Raw genomic sequence first — 13,668 nt, 5'->3', positions numbered from 1 at the left:
CATGTCAGTGAGTGGAGAGAGAGAGAGAGAGAGAGAGAGAGAGAGAGAGAGAGAGAGAGCTGTACTGTACACCGTGAGTGGGACAAAGGAGGTGGTGGAGGGAGGAGAGAGAGAGAGAGAGAGAGAAATGTCAAAATGAAGGTGTGCTGAGTCAGTGATGATGACAATGGACGAGAAGGCAGATCGAGGAAGAGAGAGAGAGAGAGAGAGAGAGAGAGAGAGAGATGAGAGAGAGAGAGAGAGAGAGAGAGAGAGAGAGAGAGCTGTACTGTACACCGTGAGTGGGACAAAGGAGGTGGTGGAGGGAGGAGAGGAGAGAGAGAGAGAGAGAGAGAAATGTCAAAATGAAGGTGTGCTGAGTCAGTGATGATGACAATGGACGAGAAGGCAGATCGAGGAAGAGAGAGAGAGAGAGAGAGAGAGAGAGAGAGAGAGAGAGAGAGAGAGAGAGAGAGAGAGAGAGCCAGGTCAACCAGACAGGAAGAGATACAAACCTACTCCATATACCGTTTGTAAAGAGTTCAAAATGGACTGTTGGGGTGCAATGGATGGTTCACTTTCCATTTCTCACCATGCACCAGAAACAAATGAATGTGTGTGTGTGTCTGTGTGTTGTGTCTCTCTGTGTGTGCGTGCGTGTGTGCGTGCGTGTAACACAAGTAATTGTGAACCTAAACATGGGTCTGTTTTGAATTACTTCAGGGGTTGTTAAAAGAACTCGAACGAACGCCGCGGGTTATAGAACGCTGCATGTCTCGCGCCTACACGCAGCCTGAGTGTGCAGTTAGTCGTCGATGGTGGGAACTCTCTGTCCACGAGAGTATCCACTATGTTCCCACCATCGACTATACAATACATTTCAGAGCCACAGTCAGGACGCTTCTCAACCCTGGGGGGGGAACAACCTGCTGCGGGTTCAATTTACATCCATCCATCCAGCCAGCCAGGGGCCGCTTGGACCTGGGCTGGGAGGGACACTCGGCACCACCAGGTGAAGGCAATGAATCAACCACCCAATGGTTAGCAGAACGCTAATAAGGTTTCTACCTGTGTGTATTTCCCACCGATGGGAGACAGTCCAACGTACAACGTTGTGCTAGAGCATGAGGCCTCGTGCATGCTGCTTCAATCTGGCTTGGACACACACACACACACACACACACGCACGCGCACACACACGCACACACGTGCACGCACGCACACACGCACGCGCACAGAGAGAGACACACACGCGCGCACACACACATGCGCACGCACACGTGCACACACACGCACACGTGCACACACATGTGCACACACACACACACACACACACGTACACGCGCACACACACGCACGCGCACACAGAGAGAGACACACACACACACACACACACACACACACACGCACACACACACACACAGACACACACACACACACACACACACACACACACACACACAGACACGCACACGCACACACACACACACACACACACACACACGCACACACACACACAGACACACACGCACACGCACACACACGTGTACAGGACTGCATGGAACCTGTACTGAGATATGATTTGCAATAGAGGGCTTTCCCCCACCCTGACCCTTGACCTCTCTCTCTCTCTCTCTCTCTCTCTCTCTCTGTCTCTCTGTCTGACCGGTCTGGGCACGGCCCTTTGTCTGTGACGTCACCCTCAGACACCTTATGACACCCAGCCCAAGTCATCAACACTCCTCCACCCACCCCCCCACAATTAGTTTCTATTTATAATAATATTATACAACAGGCCACTTTCTTGGTTGATTGCGTAAAAGAGGTTTCTTCAACCCAAGTATACACAGGTAAACAGGTTGGCGGTACAGGTATAACTTTCCATTCTGTCTATATATATATATATGTTCATAATCACGCGCACGTCTTTGAGCAGTGAGTCAAATGACTGTGCGCGGGCATGTTGTTGTACAGTACAGTGCACTAGCTAGCTGTGTGTGTGCAGTGCCTGGCTGGCTGCGCGCGCGCGTATATATACATGCAAACATGTACACTGAAGTTATAAGCAATCATGTGGCACACAGTTGCCATGTGACGGGTTTTTTTTTTTTCTTTTTTTCTGCCTTTCTTTCTCTCTCTCTCTCTCTCTCTCTCCCCTGCATGTCTCTCGCTCTCTCTTTTTGGAGTTATGCTTATTGTGGGATGTCGGTGACTGCGCTCATTACTATTATGGGATGTCGGCACGGGGGTGGGAGGGGGTGAGCGTCTCCATGGTGACGGTGGTTGCTAAGGGGGGGGGGGTGAGGGGGGGGGGTATATGGAGGAATGGGGAAGAGACTGTATGAGAGGAGGGAGGGGGTGGAGGGAGGGGGGTGAGTCGACTATTATGGTCTGTACGTTGCAAGGTAACTATGCAGAGTGGGGGAGGGGGGTATTATGGGATGCCTGCCTGCCCCCCTGATCTCTTTGTGTGTGTGCGCGCGCGCGCGCGGGGACCGTGTACTAGTAGTGTGTGCGAGAGAGAAGAAGAGACGGCGTCGTCGTACGGTGTGCGCACACACTGACTATACTAAAAAAAAAAAACACACACACACACACACACACACACACACACACACGGAAATTAAAAGGATATCTTTTACATTTTAGAATAGTTTACATATCGGCGACACAAAGCCCGGCCGCGTCCAAGTATTGATTCATGGAGTAACTCAAAAGAAACAAAAACGGAGTTTATACCGTTGTTTTTTTTTTTGTTTTTTTTTCTTCGTGTAACATCAACTTGGTGAGTATCAGTTTTTTGGGTGTTGGGGTGTTACTTATATCGTTGTGTTAACGTGTCAGATTTTTAATGTGTTCATTTGAAAAACGTATTCGCTTCAATGAAGCCACCCGGTCGGGCTCAGCTAGCACGCATGCTAATGGGACAGCCAGCCAGTCAGACAGACAGACAGACAGACAGGGGAACTACACTGTGTGTGTGTGTGTGTGGGGCTGGCTGGAGAGAGAGAGAGATGGCATGTCATCCGAACGCACGGGGGCTGATCAATGTGTGTGTGCGTGGCGTGCCGTGCGTGTAGACTATAATGTTAACACGCACACATAACGTTTCCAACTTGCTGCTAGTTGTGTTGGATAAGATTGTCACCCTGTGCTAGAAGAAGAAGCCGGGGAAGAAAAGTTGGACTGCATTTTTTTTACAAGGAGTAAAAAGCACGTGTGTTTGTTTATGTTAACCGTTTTTTTGGTGCTGCTAACCCCGGATGGGTTGTTGTGTTTTTTATTCAACGTTCTATTGGTGCTAAATGTTCACTTTGTTTGTTGTCTTTTTTTGTTTTATTTATTGGGAACCAACCTTGGCTCGTGCGCGTGGCGTGTCCTCCTCCTCCTCGCACGCACACGTACGCACTCGACTCAACACGCACGCTACGCTGGCTCTGGCTGACTGCTACCACGACTTGGGACTGTCTGTAGCACCAAAGAAGACAAAGTAAACCCAACCAAAAGAAGGAATACTGGAGGGGATAAAGCGACTTTTGTTTTTTTTTAGATAGCTAAAGAGTTTTTTTTATATCTATTTTTTTTGGTCCCAACTAAACCGGATAAAACAAAGTTGGCTGCTTCTTCTTCTCGGGGGGTTTCGGCCGCTTGCTGCTGCTAAACAGCCATGTCTGGAAGTGAGGACGACAGAGATGACTTCGCAGCCCCGGAAGGTCGCCTGATGCACGGTAAGAACGGGCAGCGAACGCCGGGGTGGGTTACTTTAGTGTGGGTTCTTGGTTGGTTGGTTAGCTACCGATGCTAACCCGGCACCGGGTTCTTTAGCTTGCTTTAGCTACCTAAGAATAATATAATAAGCGTTCAGCTACCTAAGAATGGGCAGCGAACGCCGGGGTGGGTAACTAACACTTTGACTTAGTTAGTGGGTTCACTTCATGGTTGGTTGGTTAGCTACCGATGCTAACCCGGCTAGCCTGCCCACCGGGTTCTTTAGCTTGCCTGGAGGAGCTTCATTTGCGTCGCTTGTTGTTGCGAGAGGGAGAAAGGGAAGACAAAGCACAGATCTACAAGCTGACAACGCGTCGCGGTGCCACGCGTGGGTAGCTTGTAGCTCTAGTCTTTTCTCCCCCACACTGCTCGCGAGCGACGCCGACAAAATGAAGCTAACTACCGGCGGCTAGCTAGGTTAGCTTTAGCTAGGCGCTCGAGCGGTGTGGTTTGATGTTGGATAAACCGCCCTTTCTGTTGACTTTAATGCCATTAAAACTTAACATTTCTGATTAAACTGAGCATAAAATGAAGTTTTTTGTTGTTGTCACAAACTACTGTTTGTTTGTTGGCACTACTGTCTGTGGTGGAATGGAAGTTGAATAACTACTACTACCCTAACCCGGCTAGCGCTGGCTGGGCTAGCCTTATTTAGGTAGGCGCTCGAGCGAGCGGTGAAATCAACTAGTTGATTGATTTTTTTTAAATAAATATAAAGCGCCCTTTCTGTTGACTTTAATGTCATCAAACTATAGACCTAAATAAACTGAAGGTTTTGTTGTAACAAACTACTGTTTGTTTGTTTGCACTGACTACTGTCTGTGGTGGAATGGAAGTTAAATTGAACAAGGTGGACCCTCTTGTAAGCAAGTGTAATGCTTTATTGGGTCGTCCACTCACAGTTAACAGTCTTTGTATTGAGTTTGTACTGTAATTCTGCAAACTGTTAATACATATTTCAATCAATCAAATGACTACTAGCGCTAGGGTGGGTTAGGATGCGCTCGAGCGCTGTGTCTGGTTAATAAACTGATTAAAATGGAATCTCCATTAACAACCAGGTGTATTTATTAACCCTACAATTAGGTGGTTTTGTTTGGGACTGCTGTGGAATCTAATGAAAGAAAGACACTATTAGTATTTATTGTATTGACTGACTGACCGGCATTTTTTCCCGGCTAGTGGAGGGGCCTTGCTTTTAGTACGTAGAGACATGTTGCCATGTCTGCTTATTATAAGCGACTCTGTGCTTTTACATTTTCTGACTCAAAGGTTGCTTTAAATGTTGTTGGTAGTAGTTGCAGGTTGAGGTTTTTATGGGGATTGTTTCTAAAGTGGTTTGTTTTTGCTTATCTTGTTTCCTAATGTTGTTTAAACCAGTGGTTCTAAAATATTTTCATGACTCCCCGAGTCTGTCCACTGACCTACATCTGGAAATAGTTTATGCCAGGCAGGGACCGACCCCCAAGACACAATATTTGTGTTGTTAAAATGTTTCAAAGCAATTTTTTTTTTAAATGGACAATTTGTACGGTTTTAATTAAAGTGCTCGTGTGGCCTAGTATGCTGGTTCCCAAACATTTTCATGCTAAGGGTAAGGACCACCAAATTGACAATAATTAGCCTGTGGACCAGTTTGACATGCAACTCAACGGACCGGACCCCCATTTAATGACATTTTAAAAAAATCTCTGGGACCCCCAATTCATATTGTAAAATGAATGCTGATTTAACTCTGTGTACACTCAGAGTTACAGACCCATGATGGTCCAATTGGTTCCAAACTATCATTTAGCTGGGGGGACTCCCTCAAGAACCCCCCTGGGGGTCCCCGGACCCCACTTTGGGAACCACTGTCCTAGTAGTAGTCTCAAAATGTTGGTCTTCCTTTTCCTTAGTCCCGTTTGTTGCTGCTTGTTTCTCTCACACAACAAACAATCTGGCAACGCTCAGTGTTCTCGGTTCACTTCTTTACGTGTCGATGACAAGATGGACGCTCAGCCAGTGAGCGGCGGGGCTGCCGTGTGACGTAGTCGCCCCCCCCCCTCCGTCGTGTGTACTGTGTACGAACGGACTGGCGTGGGAAACAAACAGCCGATCTACAAGCCCACGGCGCGTCTCTTCCGCGACCCGCGGTGAGCTTGCAGATCGGGCTATTTTCGCCGCGCGACGGTAAAATAAAGAAGTTTATATCGCTCCGCCGCCCGGCCTTCTTCCTCCTCTTCCTCCGCTGTTTGAATTATGCTGCTTGAGTTGATAAAGTCGATAAAAATAGGTCTTTTATTTATTTTTGGATTATTATATTATTAAAAGGATTTTGTTTTAGATTATTTTTGTAATCTTCTCCATAGTAGTATTTGGTTTGCCAGCACACCTTTAGGTTTGTTTGGGGGGTTTAATGTTTTTTGTTTTGTTTTTTTACGTAACAAACGAACGCTAAACGAACGGGCACGCGCGTGCACTTTTAGGAACAGAAAGTACTGGGAGGAGGAGGAGGAGGAGGGGAGCTGTGTGTGCGCGAGCGCGCGCGTGTGTTAGCTTCACACGTAATGGTGGCTGTGCTGCCGTGTGTGCGTGCACTACTACATAATGGTGGCTGTGCTGTGTGTGTGTGTGCGTCGTCACCGTCGTGCACTACATAATGGTGGCTGTGCTGTGTGTGTGTGTGTGTGTGTGTGTGTGTGTGCATCGTGCTCGTGCTACGTTTTTTGCCACACATTAACCTTGATTGTTATTAAATAACTACTTTCCCCAAATAAGTTGTCAACAACAAATTAAATCATTTAAAAAATATATGGGCTTTCATACCGTGTGTGTGTGTGTGTGTGTGTGTGTGTGTGTGTGTGTGTGTGTACACCGCAAACATCCTGTCAGGTTTGACCTATAAAAGAAAAAAAGCTCAACGAGAATACTGCGTCTTCATTGGAGCGTCCTCAGGCTAAAATAGAGTAGACGGCCATTATTCTATTGTCAAGAGTCGAACATAAATACTTTACTTGGAGGTTCATTGCCTTGGATATATTGAATGAACTGTACTACGGTTTACTCTTACATTATAATTTTAATAATTTCAGTTTACACGGGTCGGTTCCCCAGCATCCAAGATGGATATTAGTTAATCCAAAATTAAATGATCCCCTTAACACACACAAGCCCCCTTTCACCTTGACGGCCAAGCTACACCAGGCTTTTCAGCGCGCGTTTACGCGAACACGCGCACACACACACGCGAAAAGCCTGGCGTAGCCCGGCCGTGAGCACGCGCACATGTACCTTTTTGTATTCTATGCCAGATCAGGCAGTGTTTGTCACCCTTTTTTCAGTCACACCGGCCTCTGACTTGTGTTTATTGTGAGCCATGATTAAAAGTATTTAAGAGGCGATTAAAATGCGTGTTAAATACGTCTATTCTGATAAGTAATCATGGAGTGTAGGGTATTTTTTATCCAATCAGGAGTGGACTAGAGGGGCCTCGTGGCAGGATCAATGTGGACGTGATGATGGGTGTCAAATGAAGTGAAACATGACGTCGGCTCTCCTGATTGGGTGGATTAGATGGAATTGAAAGATTTCTGTTGTTTACAAACAGGTCTTGAACTCTCAATACCTTTTATTTTATTTTTTATGATCAACTCTTGGGGCCTTTAGGAAGGAACGCTGACACGGTGCTAACCTAGGATTAGAAAGAACTTCACAAGTGTAAATAACTAGAATTTCGCCGGCCTTCGGCCGGCGAATCCTAGTTACATTGCAGCGCAATTTGGGAAGAAGAAAATTGCGGGAGTTGACAGAATTATTATAATAACAGAAAGTGTTTTTTATTTCTCATAAATACGCAAACATGGTGAAACAACTACAGTCACAGAGAGCAGTGCCAAGGTAGCTGCTGCCTGCTAACGATGCAAACAACAGCCTTGCCTGTCGTGTGTGTGACTGTGTGTGTGTGTGTGTGTGTGTGGGGGGGGGGGATAGCACTATTTTTCGACATTTTACTGTGTCATAAATATTTACATCTGTAGCCTATATTGTGATTACATTTGACCGTACATTTGACTCTTGTGTTATATTCGTGTGAAATATTCAGTAAAGTATTGTGGTGAAATATTCACCCCAAGTTGATAAGATATGCAGAGAATATAATACCAAGAACCCCCAGTTTGAAATGCATTAGGCCACAGACCCCCATTTGATACCATTTGCTCTCTGGGAAAATCAGGGTCCATTTGGTTCCATTTGTATGCTCTTGGAGTATGATGACTGTGCTAACAGTATTATCATAAAATATGTCTCAGTTTGAAGATTAAAAAAAACATATTTCATATGTGTGAGCTTGTAAAGTAGAACGTTCAACCTAGAGACAGTGTTGCCAAGTCTGCTCATTATAAGCTACTTTGGACTTGTTTATCTATTGGTAGTCCTTGACATGGAAATGTTTGAGTTCCACTGCTCTGAAACAACATTAGACAACAAAGTTTGACAGTCAACACGATAATTGATTATTTTAAGACTAATTTCCGGACCATTTCTGATTTACCTACTTTGAACTGGCCTCTTAACATTTTTATAGACCTGGTTGCTTGTTTCACTCTCACATCCACGGTATGTGGCAACCCTGGTTTTTTAAAAAGATCGGCCGATTCCGATCCCGATCCCGATCTTTTTTAATATTTTTTTTAATTTAATTGTATTTATTTATTTTTATTTTTTATTTTACTTATAAAAAAACCTGGCAACCCGCGCCCGCGGTCATTTTCCGCTAGCCTGAGCGGAGCTCCCTAGCCTGCTGGAGGGGCTCCCATCATCCCATGCACCCTCGAGAGAAAAAAAAAGGAAAATAAATGCAGCCTTGAGCCTACCAAATATGTTGTGGTCTTGTGGAGCTGCTTGATCACCTCCTCCCCCTCTTTTCCCCAAAAAGCCAATCCCAATAAATCCAAAAGTAGTGTGATTCTGTGTGCCTCAGCCTAATTACTAACGGAGAAACTATCAGTCTTATCCGAAATATGTCAATCTTTGTCAACTCAACACGTGTTGACAACGCATTGTAAACAGAAACTGTGTGTCACACCAAAAGGGGTGACTTATAGAATTCTGTAGCATTCACATGTAACAACACACGTTGTGTGTCTGAGTGAGGGGGCCTTCGATTGAACAAAGGGGGCTTCTGACTGTGTCGCTTACTCGCCTCCCCTCTGTCAGAGGAGGAAGCGACGCGCAGCCGTCGGGAACCCCCCCCCCAAACCGACTGCCCCCCCGCCCTCCCGAAAACCGTGAATTGCATAGGCTCAAGACGTGCGTGCTCTTTCTCGCTCTCTCTCTCTTTTCTCTCTCTCTCCCCCCTCCCTCCCTGGTGTGTGTGTGTGTGTGTGTGTGTGGGGGGGGGGGGTATTCGTTGCGCTGCCAGTGCTATACTTCTCCATTAAGCGGTGCAGAACCGAGAAAGTGACACATTATATTTGGATGTAAACGGCGCAGATTTGTGCTTTGGAGATCGGTTTCGCGGATCGGTGGATTTTGCACGGCCGATCCGATCCGATCGACTCGCCCATATAAATAAAAAGCAAGATGGCTGCCGATTGCGAGTGGAGAGACAGAGAGAGTAGTGACGTGTGAGCCGGGGGCGGGCCTCTGACAACAGCATGAACACATGGCAGTGTTGCCAGGTTTGCGAATTGTAAGCGAGTTGTAGTGTGTGCAAGTAGCGTGGGTAAAGTCCTTGTTTCTGAGCTTGTTGTGGCAACAGCACATGTCGACCAGTTTCTGTCAACCGCTTTTGGTCAGGTGACCAACTCCACAAATGTTAAATTAGATGTATTTGTTTTTGTTAATTTCCATACCTATGTGTGATTACTTTGTCTCCTTACTATTTGTATATTATCACTTTGGTGAGAACCACATATAAGCCCTCCCTGGGTTTCCTTTCTCATCGGCACACACTTCTCTTTTATTGATGTTCCTTTCTTGTACTGTTTTTATTGTGCGACTAAACTAAACTAAACTAAAACACATAACGCAACCAGTGATGTAAATAGGTCTTCAATGTAATGAGTCCCGGGATGCAGGGATGGTCTTTTAGAAATGAGTCCCAGGGGCATTTTATGAGTCCCACTTCAACCACGTTATAGGAGTCATATTTTAAAAATTGCTCCCATTTCATTTTATATGGTTATAATGTGGCTATATTCATGTAGAAAACAGGAGAAGAGATGATTATTCATAACTAAAGCTAGCAAAAATAAACTAGAATAAAAATAAAAACAGTACAGTAGTGCATCCCGTGGATGCAGAGGTCGTTGTTTTATTGCGTCCCTTTTAACTATAAACATTTTAACCTCTGCACGCCTAACGCTGACCTGACCCCGTTTCACAGATGACGAGGAGGACGAGGTCTCGGAGAACGAGGCTCCCAAGGTGAAGAAGAAGAAGAAGGCCAAGAAGAGCAGAGACAGCAAGAGTAGCAAGAGGCGCTCGCGCAGAGAAGTAAATAAAGATTATGAATTTATTATTATTAATCTAATCTAATGTGCCAATGTGTGTTTTCTGACCTGCGTAGAGTTGTACGGAAGCCACTGTGTGTTTTCTGACATGCATAGAGTTCTATGGTCGCCACTGTGTGTTTTCTGACATGCGTAGAGTTCTATGGTCGCCACTGTGTGTTTTCTGACATGCGTAGAGTTCTATGGTCGCCACTGTGTGTTTTCTGACATGCGTAGAGTTCTATGGTCGCCACTGTGTGTTTTCTGACATGCGTAGAGTTCTATCGTCGCCACTGTGTGTTTTCTGACATGCGTAGAGTTCTACGGATGCCACTGTGTGTTTTCTGACATGCGTAGAGTTCTATGGTCGCCACTGTGTGTTTTCTGACATGCGTAGAGTTCTATGGTCGCCACTGTGTGTTTTCTGACATGCATAGAGTTCTATGGTCGCCACTGTGTGTTTTCTGACATGCATAGAGTTGTACGGAAGCCAATGTGTGTTTTCTGACATGCGTAGAGTTCTACGGATGCCACTGTGTGTTTTCTGACATGCGTAGAGTTCTACATGTCTTCACACACCTGCTTTTACCAGTTCTGCACACGGTGCCCACGTGCCCGGGCGGGCGCAGCCATATTACTGAGGTGTTATTCGCCACTGATTGGCTACACCTGGCCAACAGGGCACTGCTCCGTGGATGCAGTCTGTCTGGGCACCTAGACTGGTGGTAATCCAGTCTGACTGGGCACCTAGACTGGTGGTAATCCAGTCTGACTGGGCACCTAGACTGGTGGTAATCCAGTCTGACTGGGCACCTAGACTGGTGGTAATCCAGTCTGACTGGGCACCTAGACTGGTGGTAATCCAGTCTGACTGGGCACCTAGACTGGTGGTAATCCAGTCTGACTGGGCACCTAGACTGGTGGTAATCCAGTCTGACTGGGCACCTAGACTGGTGGTAATCCAGTCTGACTGGGCACCTAGACTGGTGGTAATCCAGTCTGACTGGGCACCTAGACTGGTGGTAATCCAGTCTGACTGGGCACCTAGACTGGTTGTAATCCAGTCTGACTGGGCACCTAGACTGGTGGTAATCCAGTCTGACTGGGCACCTAGACTGGTTGTGGCGCTGTCATTGGACCCAGAAAAACCCATATCCCCATAGAAGTCCATGTATTTGGGCCCAACTTCACCTAGACTGTATTACCTTAATAAACATGGTCATGAATACTTTCTTCTTCCAGTCACTAGTTTAATTAAAGTCTCATTTCTAATGTCATAATATTCTTTTTGGAAAATTATGGTCCCATTAATAAAAAAAATGACCATAAAGTCGCGTATGTTCTGAGGGGGGTGGCTACCGTTACAGTCTATGATCGGGATTCCCCTCCCACTCGAGTCAAAATAAAAACCAACGGAGAAGAAGGGGGGGGAAGTCCCGCCTCGTTGTCTGGGCCAGCCAATGGGCCAGCTGGACCAAAACGGATCTAGAAAGATGGCGACTTCCATTGCAAGGACTGACAGGCTTCATTTTACGTTCATGTTAGACCCGCGGAACGCTTTGTCCATATTATGTCATGCTTTAGCTATTGAAGCAGATCTACAAGCTCATAGCGCGCCACCGAGTGTCGCGCTATGAGCTTGTAGATCTGCTATTTTTGAAAAATGGTGAAAATGCTGCACAAATCTTTGAATATATATATTCTTTCAGAGCGAACATTTATTTTTATTTCGACGTCTGTCCTAAATGGGTTAAAACACCAAAAGGGGTTCCCGCCCCAAAATGGGTTAATTAAGCAATATTACACCAGAGGGTGTGACCGTGTGGGTTAACGTGATTATTGCCACGACAGGGATGCGGTCAGGAACGAGACGAAGTCGAGTTCCGCAAGCGTCACTGAAGTGGCAATAATCACGTTAACCCACACCCTCGAGTGTAATATTGCAATTCTACCACAGTTACCCTTAAAACTAAGAAGGAAATCGCTGAAAGAATACATTTTTTTCTAATGACAGATGTAGTCACTAATAAGACCACAAATGTCCCAAGAAACTAGCTATAGCCTAGCCACCCAGTTTGCTATAGCGCTCTGGGAGAACAGAACAGAGCGGCTGAATTATTTGTTTTGATTATAGGTGGTGAACGGTGCTGGTTTATTTAACCCACGGCTAGAAGGCGGTTTCAACCAATCAGATTGCTCCCACGAAAAGACCTGTGGTAGAATGTACCATAACCCATTCTGAACGGGAACCCATTTTGGTTGTAGCATCATGTTATGCTTTAGCTATTAAAAAAATAGCAGATCTACAAGCTCGTAGCGCGCCACCGAGTGGCGCGCTACGAGCTTGTAGGTCTGCTATTTTTGAAAAATCGAAGAACGACTGACATTTTTAGAATCTGATCTCAGGTCAGAATGGGTTAATCAGACCAGTGTGTGTGTACCAGTGGAAACCTCGTATGAATCTGATCTCAGGTCAGAATGGGGTAATTAATATGTACGGAACACACAACCAAAGCTAAATCCCTCCTCCTCCCCCCTCCCCCCAGCAGGAGCTGGCCCTCAGCTCCCCGGAGCCCATGGACTCGGCGGCCGGCGGCGGTCCCGAGGCGGAGGGCCTGATGGCGGCGCTCCCCTCCGCCGCGCTCCAGCGCTCCGACAGCGAGGGCAGCGACTACACGCCCGGGCGCAAGAAGAAGAAGCGGGCGAGCAGCGGCAAGGAGAAGAAGAGCCGGAGCGGCGCCTCCGGTGGCGGCGAGCGGAACTCCACGTCCTCCAAGAGGAAAGAGCCGGAGCCCGAGGAGGAGGAGGACGACGACGACGACGATAACGCGGTGAGGAAGGTCATTGGTGTGGTCCCCATGGTGTGGTCCCCATTCTGGTTCAATTGACATCTGACATGATCTGGGACTAGGAGCTGGACCGGACCGTTCAATTCTGACATGATTTAGGAGTAGGAGCTGGACCGGACCGTTCAATTCTCACATGATTTAGGAGTAGGAGCTGGACCGGACCGTTCAATTCTGACATGATTTAGGAGTAGGAGTAGGACCGGACCGTTCAATTCTGACATGATTTAGGAGTAGGAGTTGGACCGGACCGTTCAATTCTGACATGATTTAGGAGTAGGAGCTGGACCGGACCGTTCAATTCTCACATGATTTAGGAGTAGGAGTTGGACCGGACCGTTCAATTCTGACATGATTTAGGAGTAGGAGTAGGACCGGACCGTTCAATTCTGACATGATTTAGGAGTAGGAGTAGGAGTAGGACCGGACCGTTCAATTCTGACGTGATTTAGGAGTAGGAGTTGGACCGGACCGTTCAATTCTGACGTGATTTAGGAGTAGGAGTAGGACCGTTCAATTCTGACGTGATTTAGGAGTAGGACCGTTCAATTCTGACGTGATTTAGGAGTAGGATTAGGACCGGACCGTTCAGAGAGAAA

General features: G+C 46.6%; 1 protein-coding gene across 1 annotated transcript in view; it reads left to right on the top strand.

The window, feature by feature from the left end:
* The first annotated feature begins 2,503 nt into the window (after positions 1-2,503).
* Positions 2,504-13,668, top strand: part of LOC308332353 (chromodomain-helicase-DNA-binding protein 4-like) — a 64,540-nt gene continuing 53,375 nt past the window's right edge. Inside the window, 4 exon segments of the mRNA XM_080788210.1 lie at positions 2,504-2,764; positions 3,454-3,707; positions 10,118-10,227; positions 12,770-13,054. Coding sequence (XP_080644336.1) covers positions 3,647-3,707; positions 10,118-10,227; positions 12,770-13,054 — 456 coding nt within the window. The 5' untranslated portion in view covers positions 2,504-2,764; positions 3,454-3,646.

This window comes from Protomyctophum bolini (genome assembly GCF_963924005.1).
Source record: "Protomyctophum bolini genome assembly, chromosome: 17".
NCBI lineage: Eukaryota > Metazoa > Chordata > Actinopteri > Myctophiformes > Myctophidae > Protomyctophum > Protomyctophum bolini.
This window is presented reverse-complemented; position numbering and strand designations above follow the sequence as displayed.